The following is a 27,238-nucleotide window of genomic DNA, read 5'->3' on the forward strand; positions in this document are numbered from 1 at the left end:
GACAAGCATTGGTAAAGCATGAACATTTATATTTAATTTACATTTTGACAATTTGCACATAAATAACAATGTAAACCAGTACGTAAACATAAGATAGTTTGTTGTTCTAGCAAAGTAAAAAGCCAATAACTTTGGTCAGTTTTAACTTTGATTAGAGGAAAAAAATAAAACCACTGTTGATTGTGGGCTCAACATTCACATGTAAGAGGCCTATGAGGGAAAGTCAAATGGTAAAGAGAATCAAGAAGTCTCAAGCCACGCGGGTCTTGGTAAAAATTCCCACAAATAAGAAAGCACAAAAGGGAAAAGAGAACAAATGAGCAGAACCGAAAGTATTTGGTGTCAATGTCAGTGTGCGATGCTTTGGTTTACCTACAATTAAGGACTGTGTTGGTCCAGCACTGATCCATAAAAAATTGTCAGTTTTGCCACTTAGAGGAACAGATCAGTAAGGCTCTGAGGTTTCCCTGGATTCTCCTAAGTTCGTCCTTTGCTGTTGGTTGACAGTAGTTGCCATCAGTAAAAGGCTGAATATAGAAACCAGACTGATTAGTGATGCATCAGTTAGTGAGGAAGGAAGGAGAGGAAGAGAGAGAAAAGTTAACAGTGGTAAAGGGAGTAATGGGACTTTATTTCCGTGACTTGGGTGTGACCACATAATCATAATGTGGCAAAACAAAAATAAAGCCATCTTAGACTGCCCTTACTGGTGAAAGACGGTGAGTATCTCTCCCCCTGGTTGTTATGCAGTCCCCATCTTTGCACCAAGGTTTTGGGGTCCCTTTCAATAGCAAGGAGGTGCCCAAGCTCACCAATGTCTATGATAGTGAGGTCATCAAGTGTTAAGCAAAGCCTCAGAAAGGATTTGTTTTCTCTTTTTGCCCTTAGGAAAAGTAGGTTCTTTTACATGGTTTGGCTCACAATTTAAGTGGTTATAAATATATTATATATACACATGGTATAGTGGTATAAATAGATTTATAAATATACATCGTTCTTTGCTACACCTTGAATGCTGACATGTAATCTTTGGGCTTAGCGGAGTGAAAGACAGAACGGCACACATTCTGTCTCTCTGGAGCGCACTTGGTTTCTCCTCTAGAGTAGCAAATCATTAGATAAGACATCACTTCCTGTACTACTGGACACACTCAATGAGGTAATTGTTGTTGAACAGCTTTGCAATGCCCTTTCATCTTTAATTAAATTAACCATAAAATGTAAAAACACAAATACTGAGGAAAATCTGAGTTTTACAGAACAAAATACAATTGATGTGTTGGGGATAAGAATGTGCATTGCCTGCTTTTACCCTAAGACAACAAGAATACCCGTTTTTCGGTTTTTTTGTTTTTAAAGTGTGGCCTGAGCCTATCTAGCTCAAATCCTTCCCGGTAGAGCACCATGTTTGTGCAATCTTGACATAACAACAAAAAAACCCCCCAATAACAAAAACAACACCCAGACTCAAGCCCCCAAACCTCACACATACTAAAACCACCTGTGCTTTGGGAACATTTCGCGGTGGTTTTAAACATGGCATTTTTGTCTTATTCACATTTTCAGATAATACATTGGGATGCAAAGGTCACGTGACCACTCTGAATGGTCATGTGACTTTGGGGGTGGGGTAACCCTGCTCTTTGGAGAGGAAGACAGGTTGGCAAAGCCTTCTTGTCTCCTTTCTGGTAAATCCATGGCTAGGGGGAAAAGAATCTGAACTATCTACACAAACATACAAGATTCCCTTTCTTATTTCTTCTACTGAAGTTATTATTGGGTAATTCTGCACACATTCCCCAGCAAGTTATACAATGCTGTTCAAATGACAGATCTTATGAGTTAACACATCAACTGTCTAACTTTGGCAATACCAAACCTCATTTTCAAACCATTATTGTAGAGGGAGGTCAACTGAAGTAATGTATTTGTTTACTAAATCGTAGGGACTCAAACAGATGTGCAGAAATTATCTACAAAGAATGGCCACAAGACAAAAATATAACATTTATAACTCAAATTACAAGGAATTTTTCCAGTCATTGTAAACTTTTTTAATTATTGCTTTTTGAATGATAAATTGTATAATAAATTATGAAGGATTATCACTGAAAAAATAATTATGGCTAGGCAATAGTCTTAGCAATGGGAAGGCTATGCAAACATATCCACACAAATATTCAAAATACACAGGTTCAAATATATAGATGGGGGTGTAAATAAGTATATATAATATGTATATATATTGTCTTTGCTTCATTTATGCCCTGAGATTTCAGTAACTTTGGAGTTCCTTCTTTAATTCCAGAGAGGTGAGGGGAAACCATCTGCCGTCAGGAGAGCTTTGCAGAACTGGAATTATGTACAAGCATTTGCTATAGGCACCCTGACTTGCCAAGTCATAAGTTAAGAAACAAAACAAAACACTTTTTGTTTTCTGAAAATCTTAAGGATCCATTGGTTCAACTGTTTCCTGTTTGACCTTTACAGGCCCCAGAGGTAGTGGGTTGCTGTGAGCCAACTTCATGAGGGATGGGTCTGATGACTCGTAAAGGCTACACCCTGAGAGGAGTCCATTCCCCATGTTTCTATGCAAAGACACTTTCAGGCCAGTTTCTTCCTTCTCTTTTCTGACCACAGCCAGAATTTCTTTCTCCACCACAGAGGTCACATCAATGTTGTCCTCCATGTCCTCGAGCCGGTCGGCGTTGTCGCTGATGTCAAACTTCTCGATTTCTTCGTTGATCCGGGTCAGATCCTCCAAAGGCATCCCTGTGGCTGGGGCCACGGGACAGTTCCCCTTCAGGTGGACCTTGAGGCTGCAGAGATGGATGTAGCTCTTGTGGCAATGGGCACACTTGTGGGGCCGCTCCCGGGTGTGTAGGCGCTTGTGGAGTTTCAGGTGCACAAACTGGGTGAACTTGGCAGGGCACACCTTGCACTGGTAAGGTTTCTCTCCAGAGTGGAGTCGCAGGTGGGTCTTGAGATTGCTGGTGCTGCTAAATCGCTTGTGGCAAACCTACAGGTGGGGAAGCGGGCAGAGACAGGAGGCGGGAAGACCAGAAGATTAAGAGTTGCCAGTGGGAAGGGCAAGCTTACATACCGACGCCCAGCAACCTGTGAGGCGAGAAGCCTCCCCGTGGCACCTCTGGTGTGGCATTAAGCAAACAGGCAAATGTGGGCACGGCCCGCGCGGAGGTGTTTACTACCCCCTGCCATTTTCCACCCACTGGAAGCCGGCCGTGTCATCATCTGGGCTCATCAGCAGATACAGGCTTATCAGCCCGTGGCCGGGCAGAATTCTTGTGTCGGTTTAATCTATGGGTTACAGGACACAGGGAGACCGCCCCTGAGACATTCTCTACAAAGGTTAAAATTTCTACCGGAAAACACTGCCCACCTGGCATTCATGTGGCTTCTCTCCCGTGTGTACCAGGTAGTGTTTCTGCAGGTGGGCGAGCTGAGTGAAGCCCTTGTTGCAAGTCTGGCATTTGAAAGGCCGTTCTCCGCTGTGCACTCTGAGGTGGACCTGGAAAGAAGCCACGTGCGTTAGCCCTGCTCTCGGTCGGTGGGGAGACCTCACATTTCTGCTCAAGGACTCAGGCATTTACGATGCGGACATCTTAAGAAAACCATCAAGTTAAATCTTAAACCGAACAAACGGAGCCCCAATATTTTCAGAACGCTTCGTTTCGTCTGCGCCAAAGGAACAGAAGTCACAGGCCCGCAGGACTTTAAACTGATCTTCTAGCCCAAACCCCACATTTTCATTATTCTGAAGAAACTCAGCAGAGAAGTAATGAGTCCGAAGTCACAGAGCCAGAAATGCAAAAGCAAAGGAACCCCGCCACCCCCAATCCACTACTCCCGGCCCGAGTCTCACACTGTCGCAAAAGCGCCTCGTGAGCTGCGCAGAGCGAGCGACACGCAGGCGCGCACGCGCACAGCGCGGCGGTGGCCGGGCCCGCCGGGAGGCCTACCTTCAGATTTGAGAGCTGGCCGAACGTCTTGGCGCAAACGTTGCATTCATACTTAATCTTGCCATTCTGCTTCTTCAGAGGGTAGGGCAGTGTCTTGTAGCCGGTCATATTTCTTTTGTTTTTAATGAGATTCATGGCTTCGTCACTGCCGGGGGCCGCCAGCGCCGCTGAGGTAGCTTTGGGCTGCACCACGTGCTCCGCCGAGGCGGCCGTGCCGGCCGTGGGCGACCCGCTGGTGGGGCTGCTCGCCCTGTCCTTCATGCTGGCGGCCGCCCCGGGGAGGGAGAAGGCACTGTGCGGCGCCGGGATGAGCACCTCGCGCGCGTGGTCGGGCTGCAGCGGCCTGCGGGCCCCGTCCGAGGGCAGCGAGCTGGGCAGGGAGGCCGGGCTGAGCAGGGGGTGCGGCAAGCCGCCGCCGCCCAGGAGGCTGCCGTAGACGGGGTACAGCCTGGGGAAGAGGCTCAAGTTGCCCACGCCGCCCATGTTGCCCACGGCGCCCAGGCCGTTGCAATTCACGCCGTAGGGGGGCAGAAGGAACTTGGGGTAGTGGGCGTTGTAGGAGGGGATGAAGGCCGGGGGCAGGTGCGGGGCCGGCGCGTAGCCCGGGTAGGAGCCCAAGCCTTCCGGGCCGTAGGGGGCGTTCAAGTAGGCGTACGAGTCCCGGTGGTCTGGAGGGCAGGACGCCAGGGGCGACACCGTGTTCCCAGGGCTGCTGTGCGGGCTGCAGCTTTTGAGGCTTTGGTCGGGGCTGCTTCTCGCCGAGGGGCTCGGGGTCGTGGAGGACGGGATGGGGGAGTGAGTGATGTAGGTTGGCCTCTCCATCCCATAGGCTTTCAAAAAGTCCTCCGGCAGAGGGGCCCGGATGGGGTAAACAACCCGAGGGTAGAAGGGCATTTCGGGGCTCCCGTTTTTTCGGAAGTCGTCTGCCTCCTTTTCTGACGCGAAGGGTGAAATGTTGGAACGGTAGCAGTCCTTTCCTTTGGAGGGGTTGGAGTCCAATTTCAGGATTTCTTTCACGCTGTACTCTCTCTTTGGGACGTTCTTGGGGCACAGTTCATTTTTCTCAGTGCTGGGCTGCTTTGGATGGCCCTGGGTTTGTGCTGAAATAAAGAAAGGACGGTTACTCAAAGGGTTATAGAGAACTGAAGTGAAATTGCCAAAGCTGCTCTCTCCTTGAGAAAACCTGAGCGCCAGCTGGCCACAAGCGAGACACACCTGGCTTCTCAACGCCCTCTCCTTCTAGAAGGCTCGGGGCCACTCGCTCAAACGCACCGCTCCATTTCCTTCTGGGCAAAACAGGAACGGTGACAACATCTCGAATCAAGAGCACCGTCTGGATTATTTTGTTTCTACCAGTAAAAACCGTATGATGGAAAAGTGCTGTTCAAGCCACAACGGAAGAGCTTCCATTAAAATGGGGTGGAAATAATCCTGGGGTGGGGGTGTCAGAGGTTAATAAAAGTCATTCTGATGTTCACAGTGTACGGAAAGGAAATCAGCACACCCTGAGAACTAGATGTGAAAGATTAAGTCTCATTTCAAGTAACAAACAGTCATCAGTTTTCGCCTCGATTCTTGTTTAATACGAATTTGATAAAACCCTGTTCAAACTGCCTATGCAAAGTAGATTAGCAACATGGATGCCACCCCTTCCCCTTGAGTTGCTGACAACACAAGAATGGCACCAAGGCTCTGTCTGGTCTAACCAGGCTCCCAGCAATGCTGTCCCCTGGAATCACAAGGCGTGACATACTCATCTCTGCCAAACCACAACAGGCACTTCCCAAGCCAGTTCAATTACTTAGAGCACCAAAGAAAACAGGCAGCTAAGATGAAAGCATTTATTCTATATTATTACTCCGTAAATACACTATTTAGGAAGAGCAGCAATGAGGACAGTTCCAGGCTCTCCAGGCCATCAGCAGCCCTGCCCCTCCAAACACACGGGACAAACGACGCCTTTGGGAAAACACCAGTCAGAGCAGGGAACACCAAAAAGTCCCCGCTCAGCCTTCCCTGGAAATCAAAAGTAAAACATAATGCTGCTTCGCTGGAGCTCTGGTTATCAGAGGGCAATCATTCCAACTGAACAGCTGCCCCACAAGGAGGAGTAGGTTGAAGGCATGAGCCAGCCATGTGTGCAGATGCCTTGGGAGGCAGGGGAGCTCTTGGCCTCCGCATCGGAAGGGGACAGGTTTGCGGGACCATGCTGAAGCCTCTGTAAAAGTATCATTTGTCATCTCAACAAAAAAAAAGTTTCCATTTGATTTCACTGAGAAAGCACTCCAGGCTTGATACCTGATAGGTCTAGAAATGAACTCTGTGGAAGTCCAGATTATGAACCCTTCAAATCCATTCTCTGGACTGACAGGCTTGAGGGATTCGATTCCAGTTTGAGAGGCCCTCGGAGAATGTTATCTCCTGCTAGCTGTTATCAGTTACTCCCGGGTGAGCCAGCAGCCCCAGAATAAACACAGCCAAGACACTATCAGGGAAGATGCTGATGGGGGCAGTGATGGAAAGCTTGTTGAGGGAGAGGGATTTCTGAAGCCACTAAACCAAAATAAATAAGCCCTTATCGGGCCAATATCAGTCTTTCAGTGAGGCCCAGCAGGCAGGAAGTTCAAATTGTCACTTTTGTTTTTTAAAGCTGAAATGGTAAAGGAAGAGAGACAACTAAGTTGGGAAACTGATAGGCAAGGCATCTCACAGCCACAGGAAGGAATTTTATGGAGGTGAAAAAGAACAATCTGGAGGCACCCGTGTAGGCCCACATTTAAAAAAAGATGGCACCCTCATAAAACGTACAGAAACTTCACCATTTTCATGTGGCCAGTTACACCTCAGTCTCAGAATTTTTCCAGTGGCTTCAATACTCTCTTGGTTCTAAAGTTCAACAGATTAAGCCCATAAACAAGAAGTGCACGTCCATCAGTAGCACTGTCCCTCCTGTTTAGTCAGGTGTTCTCACTAGGTACCTTAATAATTCGGTTATTAAACTGAAAACAAAGCTAATGACTGGGCCAACAAACAGGAAAGTCAGAATCTGTAATTTTCCATGCAAAAGACTTAGCACAGAGCCCAGCATATAGTAAATACACAATCAACGTTTGGTATCTCTTATGCCTCCATAGAAATAAATTTCTATCTTCCTCCAAAACAATATCCAGAGGGAAACGTTAGCTCCCTAAGATGTTCAAAGGTGGAAGTCATGGAATCTATGTGAAGGTACATTTTAAAAAATCATCCTTCAGCAGCTGAGTAATCAGTAGAGCTGGTGTCATTTCTGACTCTCCCACTCAGCAGCAGCTTGAGTTAACATGAAGAAGAAAATCAAGATCTGTTTTTGTTCTTAAATCTTAAATGGCTGTAGGCGGACGGAGTCATTTCAAGAGTGAACTGCTTCTGAAGGCTCTGAATGGCTTAATTATGCCGACTCACATTTTCGATCTATAATAAGAACCCCCAAGACTACAAGAAAGAACCTAGAAGTTCTGCAGTAGGCAAAACAAAGTCTGTTTTCAACTGAAACTGAGAAAGCAGATTAACATTTAGAAGTCTATAATTTGGTCAACTGTTTTCTAGATGGGTTGGTTAGATACATAGGAAAAAAATACCAAAAACCTGGGAGGGGTAAGAGTTAAATTTAATAGTTTCTACTCCTTTTCTTTTGTTTCTTAAAAAAACACCAATTTGTGATTTCTGGCTACTTATTATTTTTTAACCTCGGTTTAATTCGAATCTCTTCTCAAAATTCTACCAGTTGAACCATCACTGCCATTTAACGTCCTCACGGAGATTCTGGCACAAACCTCTGTTGTGCTCGAAGCATGGAAACCCAACACAACTCATTTGAAGACACAATCTACCTATTAGGCCTGATGAAAGAGTGGAAATTTTCCTGATCAGAGGCTCAATCATCAGTTACCACACCTAAGACAACTGGTTTCACAATCGGCAGCAGGAGTGTTGGCTTAATGTGACTGGTTATTTGTTCACTCTCCTTCTTTACTATGATAACTGGAGAAGGAAAGGGTCCCTGAAAATGTTAAGCCACCATTTAGAAAAAATTCTGCATAAATAAAAAGGGATATTTGTGGGAACAAAAGTGTCATTTCACAGTATACATGGAAGTTGCTCTGAACACAGAGAATAAGCACTTGACTCTTAAATATTGTGCAAAGCCTTCGGGGAATAAAAATGTAGGGCCTTTGAAACCACACCAGGTGAAGGATGTAGGTGAAAAAGCTTCTTCGGGGTTGGTGCAAAGTCACTGGGGTGGGTCACTCCAAATGGAGTTACTGTTTGGAAAAAAAACCCAAAAAACAAAACAACCAAGGTCTTTCTCTGAATCCACGAATGATGAAGCTCAAGGATTGTAAGGAGACCTTGCCATGCTGAGAAAGTCAAGAGGAAGCAGCACATCTTCCTGTGAGAGGCTCTGCTAGAATATAAGCTGTTTTTTACCACTCGGCCCTGCGCGGTGGGCCTGGCACGTGCAGATGCCGAAACAGCTGGAGGGCTCCTGGGATGCTCAGCGCATACCACAGACTCTTGGGAGCTCAGAAGAGATATGAGGGAAAAGAACTGACACCTTTGGTCAGGACCTGATTCACCCCTCATGCTCATGTTGGAAGCCAGCTTGTTTCCAATTATTCCAAGACCTCTTCCTAAAGCTCACGGGTGCACTAAGAGCCTGTGTGTGTGTGTGAGAGAGAGAGGACCACGAATGCAAACTTGAAAGGTGATCCTGAGAGGGAGATTCATAAGCTTTTATAGTCCCAGCTTTTCAGAAAACTGCAAATATAGTATCGAGATCGTAGGGAGATCAAGTAAACTAGACAGTGTGGGATAAGCACCAACTAGCTACGGAGTTGGCTTATCCTGACCAGGACAGGTAATGGGTTTGTTAATTGGTCCTAAAGTTGAAGTCAAAATTCTAATTTATGTTAAAATTAACATTCATTCCAAATGTTTCAAAGGTGGAAATGTGAACTAAAACAATTGAGCCTTCAGATAAAGCAAAGAGGACTGCATTATCAACAATTGGTAAATCTGGGTAAAAGGTATGTGGGAATTCTTTGTACTATTTTTGCAACTCTTCCTTAAGTTTAAATCATATCAAAACAAAAAGTTACAAAAATTTCAGAATTTAGGGGCGTCTGGGTGGCTCAGTCGTTAAGCGTCTGCCTTCGGCTCAGGTCATGGTCCCAGGGTCCTGGGATGGAGCCCCGCATCGGGCTCCCTGCTCTGCGGGAAGCCTGCTTCTCCCTCTCCCACTCCCCCTGTTTGTGTTCCCTCTCTCACTGTGTCTCTCTCTGTCAAATAAATAAAATCTTTAAAAAAAAAAAAAAAATTTCAGAATTTAGACGCCAAGACCTTTACACCACAAGGATCTAATGTTAAAAACTTCCTTAAAACATAGTAGTCTAACTGAGAACACACAACCATAATTACAACAGATTGGAGTTTTATGGTCATTCTTAAATTGATCATAGAGATCACTTGAGAACAACTAAAATGAGGTAGCCCTTTGCAGAGGGGTTATGACAATAATTTCAACCAAATAAAAAAGTATAAGCTATTTAAGGAACTGAGAATTTGTTACAATAAAGTGATACATAGCTACTGTAATAGTGGTCAGGAGGTTAGATAATTAGGTTTTTGCCTTAAGGAAGCTAGGATATAAAATCTTTAGTTATCCACTTAAAATAATATTTTAAAAATTATAGCTGTGAGTTTTTCTAAAAACAATCTGATAAGTTCCACATCAGACCATATGTTGACAACCAAATATGCATCTCCACAATATTCCAACACACATTGTAAGCACCAACAAATCACCACAAACAAGGGCTATACCTTGCATACTAGGCATGTCAGGACCAATCCCTTTTATACTCTCTACCTGCCCCCTTTTGGAAAGATTAGAATTGGACATATATTTCTTCCAGTAACTTTCTGAATTAAACATTCAAAATAGCTTTTAATATTTTACATGATCAAGTTTCATAATGGGCAACAGGGACTAAAATAATTTTTTTTCCCTTTTCCTCGTCCCTTGTTTAAAGTCACCTACTTGGCCCAACAAATGAAGCCATATAATTAAACAACATGTTATTAGCTCTTAGGGGCAGAACTGACATTACTGGCATTTTTTATTGATTTATTTATTTTGTTCTATAATCCACTTACTGAGATTCATCATTGTCAGCTCTCCAGGATAAGGGTAGTGAAGCCTCTCTGCAAAGTCCCGACAATACCACACAAGAAGCTCCTGGTTGTCAGGGATGGGCTTAATGGTGTAGAAGTAGATGTTCATCCCGTTCTGACACGCAGCCAGGTTTTGCTCCCGGGCAGAGTGCGCCGGATTCACATAGCGCATCCAGTTGCTTTTCTCCTCATTAAAGCCATCGATGAAGTGGAGAAGCTCCCCTCTGGAATAGATCTGTCCAAATGAAAAGACAGACGTGTAAAAGAAAGTCAGCCCCAAAGCAATGGAAAGCTACCCCAGCACCTCTAAGAATAAACACGGCAAGGACCGTGTGTGATTTTTCATTCCCTGTTGCCCACTTCGAAAAAGAAAGAAATTGGTTTAGCCAGAGTAGTCTTGAATCAGCAGAAAATCAGGACAGAAACAGGTTAAGGCGCACTTTGTCAGTTACCTTTTCCATTTCAGTTTTATCATCTTTTCGTGTTTGGGGGAAAATGACAGAAGAATGAAACACCACATTTCATTTAAGGAGCTGCCTCGGACGGATCAAACCACCAGAGAGTGTTACTTTTGCTACAGCCGTGAACGGCAAATGGGCGAAGCTACTAACTTTAGTTCCGATTATGCTGACTTTGAATGCTTTGAGTCACTGGGTAGAAGACCAAGCCAACCGAATACGTCAAACTGAGTCTCAACTTTTTCTATGGCCTCTGTACTTGCCGTTTCCTACACCCCCGCCCAAGGCTTAAACTATGCAAACATCCTCCACCCCCAAGCCTCCAAGTCCAGAAGTAACACTTGTTCATATGAATACTTGGAACCCTGCCTTTTTGTGGAAACACTGGGTGGGGCAAAGGTGAACTTCACCTGCCATAACAAAGTGAATACCGGGACAGAAGCCAGGATTTGACAGTCGACTAAGAAGTCACTTTTCCTCTTGATAAACATGTTCAGCCTTGCACTTCTCTTTCAAGCCGAAGGAGGGGAGAGGGAACCCTCTTATCTGCAAGGTGGTTGGCTAAAACACCAACTGACAGAGCCATAGGCATGTGTTTTTCGAAAAAGAACAGGAAGAAACTGTGCTCTTCTTTAAAGGCAACGCATAATCCTCACAGTAATACTACTTCTGGTTAACAGATGCACTCAGGCTATGTTCCGTAAAAAGGCAGAGGTAAGAATAGGAAAAATTAAAACATACATTCTTGCTGAAACTACTTTATAACACTCCTCTTCCTTCCACAGAAAGTTTCTCTCTCTCCCTCTTTTTAAGGTGTACCACTTTTTCTTCAGACTTAAGAAATTTCTTTATCCCTCTATAATCAATACCTGGTTATCTGCAACTCGTAGTCTTCAAGTAGGAAGGCACTGGTCATAGCAGAAATTTTGCTCTAACCGGACAGGAGCTTATGGCTTTGTTCCTAGTCACATACTGACTATGATAGTCTATAAATCGTGTCTGTATTTCACTCACACGTTATCAGAAACAAAAAGGAACTCTGTCCCTTTAACACGGGCAGTAAACACCAGAATCACTTTCTTTTAAGAGTAACTTCCTGTAAATTGTGGAGGGGGAAATACATGTGGCTTCATCAAAGCAGCTTGTGAGAGCTTTTGCGGTGTGTTTTGTTAAGAGAAAATGGAACAAGGCTGGGTGAATTCTGCTATCAAGAGGGGTTTTCAAGTTTGTTTACTCTGATGTGCAAACTTCCAGGAACATGGGGTTCCATCGTTCTGCACTCTTCGCTGGGCGGAGACTGCTTTCTAAAGCTACGGGTGTGGGATTCCAGTCAGCCTTCCATGGACTACAATTTACTGTACGCTCATTTAAAAACAGAAACGTCTGTGCCATGAAGTCATTTGTACACACACACGAAAATAAAATAATGCGTACGTCAAATGAACACTGCTCCTTCTCACCTCACTACACTGCCATATATTATCAGGAAGATTAAAAAATGTGCTGACTCATAGTACAGTTACAAGAAATGTCACTGGTTTCTCAACTTGAACATCCCTACTCTTCTTTGACTGTGTAATTTGCATGAAACTTTTTCTTTCCTTACAACAGATGTTCATATTCCTGCCAGCAAAATCAGGATACTTTTAACAACATGTGGGGAGTTTTCTCCTACAATATCCTTTGTATGTGAAAGACTGATTCAAATAAATCCTCCCAAGGAAAGCATTTCAGTTACTTGGGGTGAATCTTTAATGAACCAGGGAACTGGGACAGAGATAGGAGGTTCTTAAGTATTTCTTGCCTTTTTAAAAAATGAGCATGCATTAATAAGTCTCATGCTGGATCGTGTTAATTCAGACTTTTGACTCCAAGAATGACACACTTCTGTGGCTCACTTCTGAGAAGACTTTATTGGCAATAAAGGCAAAAATGCACTTACTGACATTTTGCCCATTATAAGTCACAAAGTAAATATATCTTAAGTATGTGTAATTATTAAATAAAAATTGTGAGCCTACAATTCTTAGTGAACAATTCTTAGTGCACTCTCTTGATTGGAAAATAGTAAAATAAAGTTCTAAAAACACAAAACTCCCTGGATTAAAAAAAAAATATATCCTGTTTCTATGGAACAGCTTCTGAACGATCCCCAAATAGAAGTCTTTTATAAAGATACTTCTCCAAAAGATATAAGCATGATGGGTAAAAACTGGCCAAAATAAGTATAATCCAGTTTTTGTTGTTACCATGCAGCTGTTTCTTAAAAGAATTCAAATAATGGTTCCCCGGTAGTCATGTACATTTTATGCAAGTATGTATAAAAAAATTACTTTTAAATTTAGTAAGCATGTCCTTATTTCCTAATTGAGAAAAGTGAATATCCCAGAGAGATCTGTGGGAAGATGGAAAGCAGTCTAATTTTTGTCTCTGTTCCCTTCTAATTCGGGGTCTTTTACTCAAAAGCTCCGTCTAAGTAGTTCATCTTTGCAGCCCTTCCTAATCCTAATATTCCAAAGGAAATTGTATGGGCCAGACTTTTATGCTCTCACGATTGTAAGCACTTCCCTTATGCTACGGGAGTAAAGTACAAACTGTCAAAGCCGACAGTTTTATGATGCAGACGTAAGACCAGTCCCAGTCATCTCCATTCCCCCAGTGTCATCTTCTACCCATCCTTCCTTAACGGCATTTATTTTCACGCTAATTCATTTACGATTACTCTTCCATTCAATTAAAGTTAACTCAGCAAGAAATCAAGAAGGGGTGAAATCTAAGGCTTGGTGACTCATTACTACTTCCTTGCAGAGAAATGCAAATGAACCTACCCTTGAAGCAAGCAGCAAACTGCTTCCTTTCATCACAAAGCTCTAATGAATTGCAAAAATTAAGATTCACATACAGTCCATATCTCCATCCCTAATCACCTACAGGCTGTATTTCTAGAGCCAAACAATTAACCAGTTTCAATCACACTTGCTTAACAACTCCCTGTATCCACAGGGGCCCTGAAGAGTTGTGGTAAGCCCCAGTACAGGTTGAAAAAGGAAGTGACCCAGCAATTGTGGCTCCATTTTTTTCCTTAATTCTTAAGGAGTCTGAAAAATTTTTCCCTACTTACCCGCCAGAAATATTTCCTGTTGGCGTTCTTGGGAACAGTATCATTGGTGTAGATTTCACCTATTAGAGGTCCAAAACGTGTTCCCTTTGGTATGTATTCTTTACTCACCACTCCAATAACCTAAAGGGGATAAAACATGAAATAATTACTTCAACTGTAACATATTAACCGATGATTTTATTGAATCGAATTGTCAAGTGGTAATACAACCAACAATGACAAAACTATGATACGGAGAGCAGATATCAATGGTGCCAACATAATTTTAACAACAAAGTTCATCTTAGGGGGAAATCATCTTTTAAGCTCCCAGATCATAAGCAAATACCCAACCAAGCATTAAAACAGTCTAAAGGATTATTCTCTGGTGACTTTTTCATTTTTATTATTACTTTTCATACTAGAAGAACAGAGAGGGTAACCATTCTGTTTTATCTGATTTTAGAATCAAATACTGCAGAATTAGACGGTCAAGATTAAACTATTTCAGCCTGCTCCTAGTTTCTTGTTTCTCCTTCTCCATCAAACCATAAACATAGCATGCTTGAGGGGAATAAAATAGTTTTAACCTCAAAAACCAAAATAGTGCTCTTTGGTTGTTCCACAAAGACCTAAGGAACCAGAAGCAAAACACACTATATTTTTTTTCATTCCAGATGAGGTTTTTTTTTTTTTTCATAGCTTGTAAGTTCTCTTTAATAGAAGAAAGATCTTTCAAGTAACTTTGTTCTGCCCTAGCATCTTCTATTCAACAGTGGTCAAAAGTTGTCCTTTGAAATGGAATTTATACTGAGGAGAGCTGTGGGTTCTAAGATCTGAGGAAATGACCTTCTCAGACTGGATGTATCACACTAGGGCCTTGCTGAAGAAACATGTTAACTATGCCAGTTCCTCCTTGATCGTAAATTTCTTTAAGGGAGTGAAAAAAAATCACCAACCAGGAATCAGGAAGCAATTCATCACTATTCAAAAGAACTCCTCTGTAAGTAGTCCTCTGCAACATTTCCCAGTTAGTTTTGTGTTGCTTTTTATTCACTTTCCCATTTTTTTTTTTTTTTGTCCAAAACCGCCTACAAATTACTTATTGAATACCTTACTGAAATGGACCAAGAGGGGAGGTAAAAGAGATATTTACTTCCAGGTTTTACTAAGCCGGATGGCTCCTGAGTAATTGTGTACCTGCCGTGGTAGGTCCAAATATATGTATCAGTCAATATGTACAGTGGAATCTCAGATTTTGGTTGTGATATACATTGATATGTCAATAAATCTCATCAAGAACTTAAAACCTGTTTAAATGGATATGGAATAAGCACATCTCCATGGTTGTAACAGCCTAATCTTTCTTATGTACATTTCTTATCAGCCAATTATTTTTTTTTAACAATTTAGTATTCAATATACAAGCCACTGGAGCATACCCAGACTGGAAAGACAGGAAAAAAAAAAGGAAGGAAGGAAGGAAGGAAGGAAGGAAAGAAAGAAAAAAAAAAGAAAGAAGGAAAAGAAAAGAAAGAAAATTTCCTACACCTAACACAAGTTGAAACAAGGTTGTGAGCTAAAGTGTTATTTTTGGTACTTTATGAATTTCTGGCAGAGAGCTGAAAAAAGCAGATGTTCATCTCATCCTCCTCCTCTGCCTTCATTTACATCTATGTGCCCTTTCAATACAGTTCATCGTTACTGGTATTTGTTGGCAATAAAGCTACTGGGGACAGGAGTAGCTCAGAGCAGTCTTGAGATAAAACTGCGTACTAAAGCTTAAGTAGACTTACTTATGCAGAGACTCATTATTTACGATGCATTATTGAACCTAATTAATTTGAAAAATTCATGGAATTGACTTCTATGACACGCAAATCATTTGGCATTCACATTCGAGTGATTATTCCATAATATTAAAATGACAAACAGGAAAAACAAATAATGTCATTTGTTGGTGAGCCAATAATTAGCAGTTGATATTTTCAACATATCCACTTTAAAGCAGTAATTTAAAGAAAGGTACTCAACTGGTTCATCAACTTTGTTTTAAATTATAGTCTCTTGCAGACAGTGTCTTGGGAGTCAGAGCCTGATTACCAACCAGTAGCATTACATTGAGGTTGGGTTTTCTTTTCCTTCCAAATTGCTCTTTTTTTAAACCAGTGGGCCTCTTGGTTCTCATCTATCAATCTTACACTAAGAAAACACAAAATTTCTTATGGCCAAAAAGAAATCAACTGGAATCTTATTTCTACAAAAGAATTTGCAGAAGACATAACCATCCAGCACCTATTTGAGAACAACTATAAGCAAGTCACCGAGGAAGCTATAGGACAGTACTTGCCATCTATAACCTTACAAATGCAATTAAGCAAGCAAGACAGGAGAACAATTAAAAAGAGGAGGGTCTGTGGTGGAAGAGAAGTCTATGAAAATCCTCAAGCCCCAAACAAATGTAAGAACCTACACTTACTGTGGTGAGCATTTTGTAATTAAAAAAAAAAAAAAACAACCAATATTAGATTGTCTTTACGAGTGGGACAGAACCCTATTATTTAAGTTCCATTATACACAGAGCTATCGGGAACACATAAACTCACACAAGTGGATACACAGAGACACAAAATAATAGAATTTCAAGGTTGGAAGGAATTGTATAGCTTAAATACCATCACTATCCATTCCCAGCCTAGCACTTTAGTACAGGATAAGTACCTTCATCTCAAACCCATGTCTGAGACATTATTCAAAGAGGACATACAAGCTGCAATTCTAAGATTACAGCACTCGGCTAGGTAACTGTGGAAGGGGAACAGGAACCAAGGTTGTTTTTAATGGGAAGTGGAAGACCAAGTCCTATTCTCCCTCTTGCCCCAGAAAGATCCAGATGTGAACCTTAGCCAACAACAGTCTATCCCTGGAGCAAACACATGAGACAGAGGAATCTGGTGTGTGCCTCGGATTTCACAGTGCTAAAAAAACTAATTAAGAATGTGTTCACCTAAGCTCAAGAAGGAAACTTCACAGGAACTGACCAGGGTCCTAAAGAATTATTACTAGGGGCAGACTGCTGTCTGTGTGCCTCCCATAATCCTATCTGGGAGAAGACCCTGGTCTCCACACTTGCTTGCCTCCTCTCCCGCTGCCCCACAAGCTCTTCCACGCAGTGCCTTCTGTTGGGAGCGAGCCCTTCCACCACTTGGGCAGATCTGTCTCTGTCAGTGGCCTCAGTTACAGCACACACCCTGATGCCTAAGGCTTCTAGACAAAAAAAGGGCTTGTTTTTCACTGTATAAAAATGGGAGATTTCACAACTTAGGATGGGGGGGTTGCTGAATTTAAGTCTGATATCAAGGAGAATATGAACTTGGGTTTTTTTTTTAAAACAATTCCTCCTTTAGGGAATCTACAAACACACACACATAGCAGTGGGCTTTAAGCAGAAACATTATTCAGATTTAAATGTGGTATGAGCATCCTCACCCCAAATTACATTAAGATGACTTTAATTACTAGCTATCTCTTCCCCTCCCCGAATCCACCCCCCCATAAAAATGACTTATTCGATTAAAATTCTATTTTGAATACAAGGATATTTGCATTGAAATGACTAGAACTCTGTAGTGGACTAAGACTTCAGCTTGTAATTCACTTCATTTTTTAAAAAAGGGAGTGGGATGGATGGAGATGTTTTTGGAAGATTTCCTCCTTAATTATCTTTATATTAAAGGAAACATGGTAATGCCTTGGTACATTGTCTCACAAATAAAAGGTAGTAGGAAGAAGAAGAAATTGCATGTTATGGAGAGATACTTTTTACAGATGGCTTGAGTTAATAATGGACTTCAATCAAAATAGACATTTGGTGAGTCCCCATCATCGGTCTGATGTTTATCACCACATGACTCTCGGAGGTCAGACTTAGAGCCACCATGCCTCTTGAATATAAGCAAACTTGGTACAGGCTACTGCTTCTAAAATATAACTGTTTAAATTGATCTGTCTGTATTCATGTATTCACAAAAGATTATTTCAGGAAGACAAGGGGAAAATCCCCCCTAAAAGAATAACCCATCAGTTAAAAAAAGTTTTAAAAGTTTTGAATAGTATGTCTATATTTGGTTTGAGTTCTGGAAATAGGAAGTAAGAACAGGCTCATTAAAGGTGCAGAATGATTCTAAACCAAATCTAAAAATGAGGGTCAAGAACAGAAATTTGGTTCGTATGTTTTGTTTTTAAACCAAAAGAAAAAAAAAGGTGCTGACACATAGCACAAATTCATAATGAAAAATGGTCTTGTTAAAAAAAAAAAATCCCCAAGTATGTCAGCACAACAGTACACCATGGAACATCTTCTGTTACTTAAATGAAAACATATAAAGAAGGGCAAGATCAACCAGTGAGATAAAAACCCCTTATAGAAAGGCTTTTTTCCCCTCTTTCCATGGCCAGTGGGACTGAAAGAACTAACTGAATAATGTCAATGTAAACATTTCATCCATCCTGAAGGTTTCCATTCGAGAACTGGCTTTCAGGTATCACATCCTCAATGGCTCAATTCCATGCGCATCTTTCACCCCCGTAAGGGAGCTGTCCTTTCCCAAAGTGCAGAAAGGAAGGAGAAAGAAACAGAAAAATAGGTACAAATTCCAGAGTCAGTGTAAGACAGCATTACATTCGAGTTGGCTTCCTGGTTGCTTTTACGATTAGGAACTGGAGATGTGTTATTCAAGTGTTTCAGTTAAATAAAATATGGGAAAATAGAACAGGAGGACCCTGATCTCTTATTAGGTTAGTTTTGAAGGACCCTCTTTAGGGTTACAAGAACATACTGAAATAGGAAGTTCTACGTTCAGAGGGAAAAAAAAAAAAACCAAACAAGCTTAATAAAGGATGGGTCTGCAAGATGTAAAGACGATAAATAAAACCACAGTGACACCAAGAGGGGCCAGTGTAGCATAATCAAGAAGCACTGGCTGGGGAAGTCAGAAGAACTTTGCTCCTAGTCCTGGCTCAGGCTTCTCACTACACATCTTGGGTAAGTGACTATCTTTCTAAACCTTGGACTAATGATCTGAGAGCATTCCTTTATTTAGGTATGATTTTAAGTAGAATGATGGAAATTGAAAAACAAGCTAAGAGCTGAACAGAGAATAAGAACATTATAGAATGAAAAGGCAAAGATGACCCACAGAATAGAGGTCTTTATTTCAGTCCACTGGGCAGGACAGTGCAACACGCACAAATGAACCCTGGGAACAGACCACTATTTTGGTCAAATATGATATGGAAAAAAACACATGACACCTTCTAAAGCCACAGCTAGAACCTTAAATAGCCAAACAAATCCTACATTGATTCCACAGGCCACGTATCATGAAGCTTTCTATTGGAAAGAGTGTTACTCTCAGAAAGAGGTATAATTAAGGCCGACCTCTGGGGTTAAATTTTTGGTTAACGTTCATGTACAACTACAATTTAAATTTTGGTTTTTATAAAATCTGCCTCTATTCTTCCAGCAGGGGGAAAAAAAGGGGGTAAGCTTAATGAAACTCAAAGCAGAGCTGCTCTATTTAATTTTAGACAGCTGTGTCTCCCCCTCACCAAAAACACTGAACTCAGACACACAAATAGGAAAGAGACAAAGTATTTCCCAACAACAGGCTCCCCCAACTCCTTCAAATACTGTTCCTTAGGGAAGGAGGAAAAGTGATCTGACATGGCTCTAATAAATAGTCCCAGCATCAAGTCATGGATTCCTACAGCAAGGAATCACTTCTTTCTGAAGGCAGCGACAGAAAGGACGGTGACCTGTGGTAGTCCTGGTGGTGGGAAGTCTGTTGAGGGGTCAGTTCCCTCAACTTAGCTCCGCTGCAGAGACCAGTAGGAACCACTGCAGTAGCTGAATTCTCAAAACAAGAGGTGGTTCTGCAAGTTATTTCACAGCTAAACATCACGCCTAGCTATAATCATTATATAAAAGGGTAAACACAAGTCCTTTGCTCATTCCAAGTTTGGGTTTCCAGCCCCTTTGAAACAACAAAGAGTGTACCCACTTCAGAGGCCAATAAGGAATCAGCCTGCCAGCCTAGCCAGAGCAAAGGAGCTGCGGCAGATAAACAGTGGTTAGCTCTGAAGTCATCCGGACGGAGGACACTTTTACACGAACCTCTTCTTGGTTTATACCATCACTTCAGTTCATAAACATGCCAAGGTTTTGAGAACAATCTTAGAAACCCAGCTAATAAAGCTGGCTCATTAAAAGAATAAAGCCATCTAATGACCAAAAGGAGACAAAGGAAACATGAAAAACTTTTTTTCTAAGAAAGTTTTCTCCCTCAAAAGCTACGGTACACCTGGAGGACCAGGGTCAGCAAGTCCAGGGTGGACAGTGGCTTTCTCGAAGGTTGTTGACAATTTCGCCCACCTTGTGCTGCCGTTGCGCTTTGCCAAGATGTGTCAACTTGCCAAAAGATTTAACTGTTTGCTAATTAGTATGGAACAGTGGAGGGCTGGAGGAAATGAGAAGGACAGACTTAGGAAAAGAGAAAGCAATGAAAGAAGTGAATTAAGTAAATCAATTATTTACTGATACTTACAGATTCTCACAGAAATACGAGGCCGCAAGGGCAAGTGGTAGGGAGATTGGGCGTCAGGTGCCAATCTTCTTCAGCAAGAAACCAGAGGCTTACCTCTTTGCTGTTTGTGGCATATTTGAAAAGCAGATTCCTTGGTAGGGATGCCTCTGCCTGAACTGAAGTCCCTCCGTCGGCGCTGCAATCCCAGGGGTGGTCGTTCACAATATATGTACACTTCTCTTCGAACTCAGCCTCTGTCCACAGAGTCATATCTGCGTCCTCCATGTCCATTTTCATGGTCCCGTCAGTCAACCCTTGAAACCTCACAGCGCTGGAGCTACACTTCGGGGCAGCCTGGAAGAGAAGGGAAAAGGCCTTGAATCCCCATTGTCCTGTGGCTCGTCCGAGAGGCTATGACTAATACAGTAGTCTCAAGACTTTAAAAGCAGATGCAGAGTGCTTGGTACAGTTGAGTAAGAGCCAAAAAGCTGTATAAAGAAGACTGCCTTGAAGAAGCAAGGTTTTAAAATGCTACTCTTACTTAGTTCTTAAAAAAGGAAGACAGACAAGACTGTGGCAAACTCACTGGGGGGGAAAGGGAAGAAAAAGAAAGAAAGAAAGAAAAGAAGCACCTCCGAACAATCCCTGGCTTTACCTCTCACAGCAGAAGAATGCTGTGGGCGCTCAGTCCTATGTCCCAGAACTCCTGGGGTCATGGCCGCCAGACCCTCAGCGCTGTGGAAAAGCTGCCTCAGAAAAGTGTCACAAACAAGGAGAGGAAGAGGAAGGAGCTCTGTCTGCCTCTGAATGAAGCTAAAAATGGAAAGCGCGTGTGGGGCAGGAGCGGAACCCAGCCGGCCTTTTCCAAATGGGGAAGACTGAACTTTCCCACCAGCTCCCAACGCAAAACAACTTTCAAAACAACTCGCCGCCCCCCCACCCCCCCACCCCCCGCTCTGCTGCGCGCTCCCTTTCATCCTCTCCCATGGAAGACTGAAAGGGTTGCATCCTGCCAGCATCACTGAGCTGCAGCTTTTCAGAAATGGTCTGGGAGCACAGGAAAAAGTGGAGGAAAAATGGGCGAAGGGGGAAAACTCCTGGCAGTTTCCTTTGACTGGTGGGCATCTCACACCAAATTGAAAAAGCAAAAACAAAGCATAAAACTGTTCAATAGCATTCCCTGGAGAGAATTCCTTTAGGAGCCCTCAGCTACAAATAGCACTTTCCATTTAAATCTGAAAGTGTACGAATTCCCAGAAGTCACTGATGTGCTTCAGTTTACTGTAACTAAAGTTATAACAAATATAGAAGACTCAGAGGACAGGCTCTTGCTTCCACTTGTAAACTGATAAGGATATTCCCGCAAATCCCCCCCCCACTCAGAAAAGTGCTTTCCAAAGAGAAAAAAGGGTAAACAACTTCTGCAATGCTTTTCCCTGCAATGTTTGATCAAAAGTAGGAACATGGGTAGCATTTCCATGTAAGAACGTGTCCTCCTTAGAATGTAAACACAACTCTCCGTGGAAAGTCCTTCAAAGTGGCTTTCACATTCTTCTCTTTCTTCCCTAAATACGATGCTCTTTTAAAAAGAAGTCAGATGCAAAGTTGTCTTTCCTGAGTGACGATTTAGACAAACTTGCTTGTTTTTATTTAGTTCCAACATGTACAGTCATGATGCCAAATAAATGTTAAAATAAAGCAAAATTTACAAAATTAAGCCAACCCGGAGAAGTCACTTTGACGGGGGTGGGCAGGAGCCACTACCGAAATTTCAATGAATCGACAATTACGCCTCGAACTGAAAGGGTTAATGATTCATAAGGAAAAAGTCCTACAAATGTTTGACAGTTCTAAGAGCGCTAAAGCAGAAGCTGTTCTGGTTTCTACTGCGACTACGCCAACAACAACAACAACAATTTCTGATCAATTTCAGAATTAAAAACAAGATCAAGTTCCTTACCAAGGTCGTACCCACACGCTTTTCCAAGCAAATATCCAACATCTGAGATAAGTGTCGCTCATCTCTATCTACACAGTCCACATTTCCTCCGCGTCCCCTCGCGGGCTGAGGACTGACGCGCACCTCGGCCGTCCCTCCTGTTCTACGGCCGCCCCGGCGCCCGCGTCCCGGCTCTCCGCGGCGGACAGGTGCTGCGCGCTGCTCTGCCTCTCCGCAGCACTGGAGGGCTGAGTGTCACCGCAGCACTTTCAGTCTGTGTTAACCAGACCGGAGGCTCCTTTCCCCTCCCTGCTGCAGATTTCCCATTCGTCTGATTCACTCCCACCAGCTGCTGAAGGGGGCGTGGCCACACCTGGACTCGCCGGAGCCGCGCAGAGAGCTCAGCCCAGGGCTTTCCCCCAGATCGCGAGCCGCCCAGAGCTTCATCTCTTCGCATGTGAATTTCAACATCTATTTGGAATCTTCTTACTTCCCTTTGAAAACACTTAACCTCAACGTTTACTCGGGCTGTATTGTATTCTAAATACTCAGCCCGCCCTCCTTCCCGCCGAGGCTTTCGAAGGGGGCGCACATTCCTTAAATTAAGGGAAACCTAAAAATTACCTAAAAATCTTGTAGTTCCTCGGCTCAATCCACACTTTAAAGAATATACAAAATGTACCTGAAAAGAGCGTGCGAAATTATTTTTGCACTTCATGTAATAAAATGTAGCTGTCTAATCTTCCAGCTATAGCCCGTGAAATGCACATCCCCCTACCCCCCAAACTTGTCTGCTTCCATGTCTCCTGCTAACTGAAATACATTCAGATTTGGTAGAACTAGCTTCCCTCTTTCAACCATTTAATAAATAGGGAAATAGGGAAAAGTTATAATCCTACAGATTAAAAGTCTTTGCCTTTGCTCCCCTCCCGAAACCCACAGCCAGACTTCCGAGGAGGAGCGTGTAAGCAAAGTGTAGAACATTCATCGTTTCACAGTTAAAGAGAATGTTGAACTGATCACTGCAAGTGGAGGGCAGACGGAGGCAGTAATTAGTGGGGCTCGTTCTACGCCCTGTCCGGCTTTTCCTCCAGCCCCAGTCAGTCCTCTGTTGAAGGAAGGACATCCTGTGATGATGGCATACAATGTCCTGTTTGTTTATTATTAAGAGAGTGGACCTTGCATTCCTGCTTCTCATTACAAAACAAACCAGATGCTTTACTTCCTTCAATGGTCTTGTGCCTTCAGCAAGGAATCCTCTAATTCAGAGAAACAATGATGCAAAGGGTCCATTTATAGCAGGCACCCCATTACAATTACTGTTTAGATCACTGAAACAAAGTCTCCCACTTTTCCTGCTTGCCTCATAGAGGTGGTTGTTTTTGAAATCGTCTCTCCTTCAACCTTAGGCTGCAATGTCTTTTCTAACATTTTAAATACACGTGTGCATACACACCCACGTCCCAACACACACACCCACATACACACACCCAGTCCCGACCTAAACCTAATGATACCAACTTAGTCATACAATGAAGTGGACATTTGAGTATTTGTTTACAGGAAGAAACAAAACAAAGCAAAACAAAAGCCCAACTCGATCATAGAAATAGGTCTGTTTATCTTTAGCATTTCTTTTCTCTCTTTTAGGAAACTTGTCTAGAATTTTTTTTCTCTCTTTTAGGAAACCTTTCTAGAATTTTTTGGGGTGGGTGGGAGGCAAAGACTATTTGCCAGGAAGTGGTTTTTGCGTATAAAGTCCTTCCACAATCTCTGTAGTACAGAACAATTACATTCCCACTAGGGGACATAAGTAACACACACTCCCCCCGCTTGGCTGCGGGGCGGCTGTTATTCCATGTTACGCCAGAGGGGACGCTAGCAGCAAGAGGAAACAGGACTTTGAATCGGCAGATGTGCTAAGATGTGCTAAACGGAATGAACAATTCCTAAGAGTTCTCAGAAAGCTCCAAAATGATAATTAAACAGGAGAAATCCAGCCTTCTCGAGAGGGTTTATTAACTGATGCTGAGTCAGCGCCACGATGGACAGACAAACAATGTAGTCATACTGAAGGCCGGCCTGCTGTTGCAGCGGTCTCGCCTGCAGAGGTTAACGAGTATTTCACTTCCTTTTTAGAATCAAACTCTGTTCTTGGGCCACATACACCATGCAAGTCCTGGTGAGTCAACCATGGTGGAGTAAGGGAATAGGCAAGAAGTTGGATATTTGAGGTGGGAAGAGGCTATTTTAAGCCAAATATTTACTTTAATGACTGGAAGATGCCAGTGAATCAACTCGCTGTTAATTAATATCAGCCTGCACTCACCTTCAGAGGTGGTGAAATGGGCTTGAGTCTAGGGGAGGAGGCAAACTTCAAATACCAGTGTGGGGCTTAGCCAGGCAACCCTAAAATTAGTTCCAGGTGTTCCAGCTGAGCTGGAGAAGGCCACGAGTGGAACTTTAAGGAAAGTCAGTTTTGAAACACAGTGTTAGACTAGGAAATCCTTCAAATGTTTCCTTCTTGTCTAAAGTAGTACCCCAACGTCCCCCCATCAAACCATTTCTATTGCAATGATCACAGTCAAAGATAGGCAATAATATAATTAAAACTCAAAGATGCAAAAAAAAATAAAATAAAATAAGAAGGAATACAGGAAGCATGTCCCATCAGAACAAGCATGCTCCTATAGTCATATTTAGATATGGTCCAGCACAAAAATGTTAAGTGGGGAGAAGAGGGGTGATCCCTGAGCTTCATCTACCCCTTCTAGAAGTCCAAGTACCACATTTGGAATACTGACTAAAGCAGGGAGATGTTGGTATTGGTGCAGCTGTGCAGACAGAGCTATCTAAGGCTGCCACGGGCTGGAATCTTAAGTCTTAAAATGTTTGTTTATAAATAATAACTTGATGCTTTTTTAGTCACTCTATTATTTCCCTCCCTGTTAGAACACCAAAACAAAACAAAACAACCTCAGTTACTTTTATTAATCAACATTTGTTGTCAGGCAGATTTCTCTCATTAAGAGTGTTCACATGGACACCTGGGTGGCTCAGTCGGTTAAGCATCTGCCTTTGGCTCAGGTTATGATCCCAGGGTCCTGGGATGGAGCCCCAATTGGGCTGCTTGCTCAGCGGGAAGCCTGCTTCTCCCTCTCCCTCTGCCCCTCCCCCCTGCTCTTGTGCGTGCTCTCTCTCTCTCTCAAATAAATGAATAAAATCTGAAAAAAAAAAAATGTTCACAGTGGCAGCCAATCATAAATGATCCAGATAGCTCTGCTCCCAGAAACCCCCATCTATTCCCTTTGATGGTGTCATCACAAGGGCTCAACAAGCCTGTGTTATTCACTCTGAGCTACTGGGCTTGGCCTAGTCCTGGGGGGGTGGGGGCGGTTTAGGAATTACAATGTAGGTGGCTAGAGGACTGTATGGGGAAGAAGATATGGTAGAATGAAGGGAAACTGAGTACCAAATATGGAGATTTGACTCCACTTGGCGGGTTGGGGGGGGTGGGTTTCTTCCTAAAGAAAGTAAAAAAATGGGATGAAATGTGCCCAAGATGAAACATGTTTTCATTTTCTAATTCAACTCCTGCTATACCCAAACAAGGTCAATGACAGACTAACCACATCAAGAGAACACCCCCCACCCTCTTCTCCCCACTCCCTACCCACCCACCCACCCTCACCCCCCACACCCATTTCCCACTTCCTGTAAGTTAGGCATCTTCATGCTGGTAAACATTTGGGGACCAACTGCAAGCCTGAGCTCTAAAAGAGGGGCGCCACGGCTTTGAAGCCCTCCCACATGTCTCAAAGCCACGCTGAGAACTAGAGGGACACTTGGTTTTTAAACTCTAACAGCCTTTTCAACTCAGTTCACTGGGCTCAGCTTTCTGGCTGCCTTCCTTTTGTAAAGCCGGACAAGAAGAGCTAGTGTGTGTATGAGTGAGAGAGAATGTGTGTATGACACATGCTATGTTACAGTGCCGCGTGTGTGTGTGTCATGGGTACGATATGTGTGTGATATGTTTCAATGATGTGTTGCATCAATTTAAAAATAGCACAAGCCTTCCTTCTTATGACAGGGCTCGCCGCCCCAGCTCTTTGGACAAACATACTCAAGGCCTAAACCTTGGGCCGGGGATCCTGGGAGGCTGTGGATGTTTTGAAATGAGGTCAGTGTTTTGACTGCCTAAATAAGGGAAACAAAAATTAAGTAAATTAAAGAACCAAAGTCAAGCTCCTGGCCCTCAGTAGAAATAAAAATCTGGTAAGTGCCATCTAGAGGACCTTATAAAACCCACATAATGTCTGAAGTCTCAGTATTTACAAAACCACCTGTGTATCATCACACCCAAGTGTCTCTTTCGCACTGCTTTCAGACAGACGGTTGTGTTCTTATCACATCATTCATCTATTTTTAAATTATTCATTGAGTTTGACATCCACCAACTTAATAAATAAGCAATTATAATCTTTTCCATATGATGTGTGGAAACCAATGTAGGTTTCTAACATTAGTTTTTATTCCTAATTATGTTTTTATTTTAGGGAATATTCAGACAAGAAAGGGACTTAAACTTCTGGAAAGGCTGCAAGGAAGGTCATTGGAAAAGGAAGATCCTCTCTGAACCCAGAAAACATTTCAAAATCTTATATTTGGTGGGGAAAGGGAATAAAACGAAGTTAACGGAAGGCAAAAGATGAAGTGTAAAGTAAGGGAGGGTGTACAATCTGCAACTCAGCTTTCTCTAACCTCTTCTCTTTGCTTAGGGAAAAGGAAGAGTAGCTTCCACACAAGAGAAGGAAGACCACAGACCACTGTTTGCTTCTCTCACCTTACTGTGGGTGGAGGTGCCACACTGAAAGGGAGGGCCCATGGTGGAAATAAAAAGAAAAGTTGTAGATAGGAACGGTTTTCTAGAGGAAGAGGAAGGCGGGGGGACTGAGGTGAAGGGA

At 42.8% G+C, this 27,238-nt stretch overlaps 1 protein-coding gene across 5 annotated transcripts; it reads right to left on the reverse strand.

Moving 5' to 3' along the window:
* Positions 1-8: 8 nt before the first annotated feature.
* Positions 9-22,448, reverse strand: PRDM1 (PR/SET domain 1). 5 transcript variants are annotated; one of them, XM_078054928.1, is made up of 7 exons: positions 22,296-22,448; positions 20,450-20,689; positions 13,773-13,892; positions 10,176-10,428; positions 3,981-5,080; positions 3,401-3,529; positions 9-3,019 (listed from the first exon to the last, which is right to left on the reverse strand). In XM_078054928.1, the coding sequence occupies exons 1-7, from the start codon at positions 22,335-22,337 to the stop codon at positions 2,447-2,449; spliced, it is 2,457 nt and encodes an 818-aa protein (XP_077911054.1). In that variant the 5' UTR covers positions 22,338-22,448; the 3' UTR covers positions 9-2,446. The 5 variants fall into 5 exon arrangements, with proteins under 5 accessions (XP_077911054.1, XP_077911055.1, XP_077911058.1 ...); XM_078054929.1 differs by lacking the exon at positions 22,296-22,448 and adding an exon at positions 20,991-21,124; XM_078054932.1 differs by lacking the exons at positions 13,773-13,892; positions 20,450-20,689; positions 22,296-22,448 and adding an exon at positions 11,521-12,081.
* Positions 22,449-27,238: the final 4,790 nt, after the last annotated feature.

The sequence above is a fragment of the Halichoerus grypus genome, chromosome 9 (assembly GCF_964656455.1).
Source record: "Halichoerus grypus chromosome 9, mHalGry1.hap1.1, whole genome shotgun sequence".
NCBI classification, from domain to species: Eukaryota; Metazoa; Chordata; class Mammalia; order Carnivora; family Phocidae; genus Halichoerus; species Halichoerus grypus.

Bases quoted from the DNA above. Each gene is read 5' to 3' on its own strand.
- PRDM1 (XM_078054928.1), bottom strand. From the start codon at position 22,337: ATGTTGGATATTTGCTTGGAAAAGCGTGTGGGTACGACCTTG. The intron at 20,690-22,295 runs GTAAGGAACTTG...CTTCTCTTCCAG, and splicing joins AGCGTGTGGGTACGACCTTG to GCTGCCCCGAAGTGTAGCTC. The intron at 13,893-20,449 runs GTAAGCCTCTGG...TATCCCCTTTAG, and splicing joins ATGCCACAAACAGCAAAGAG to GTTATTGGAGTGGTGAGTAA.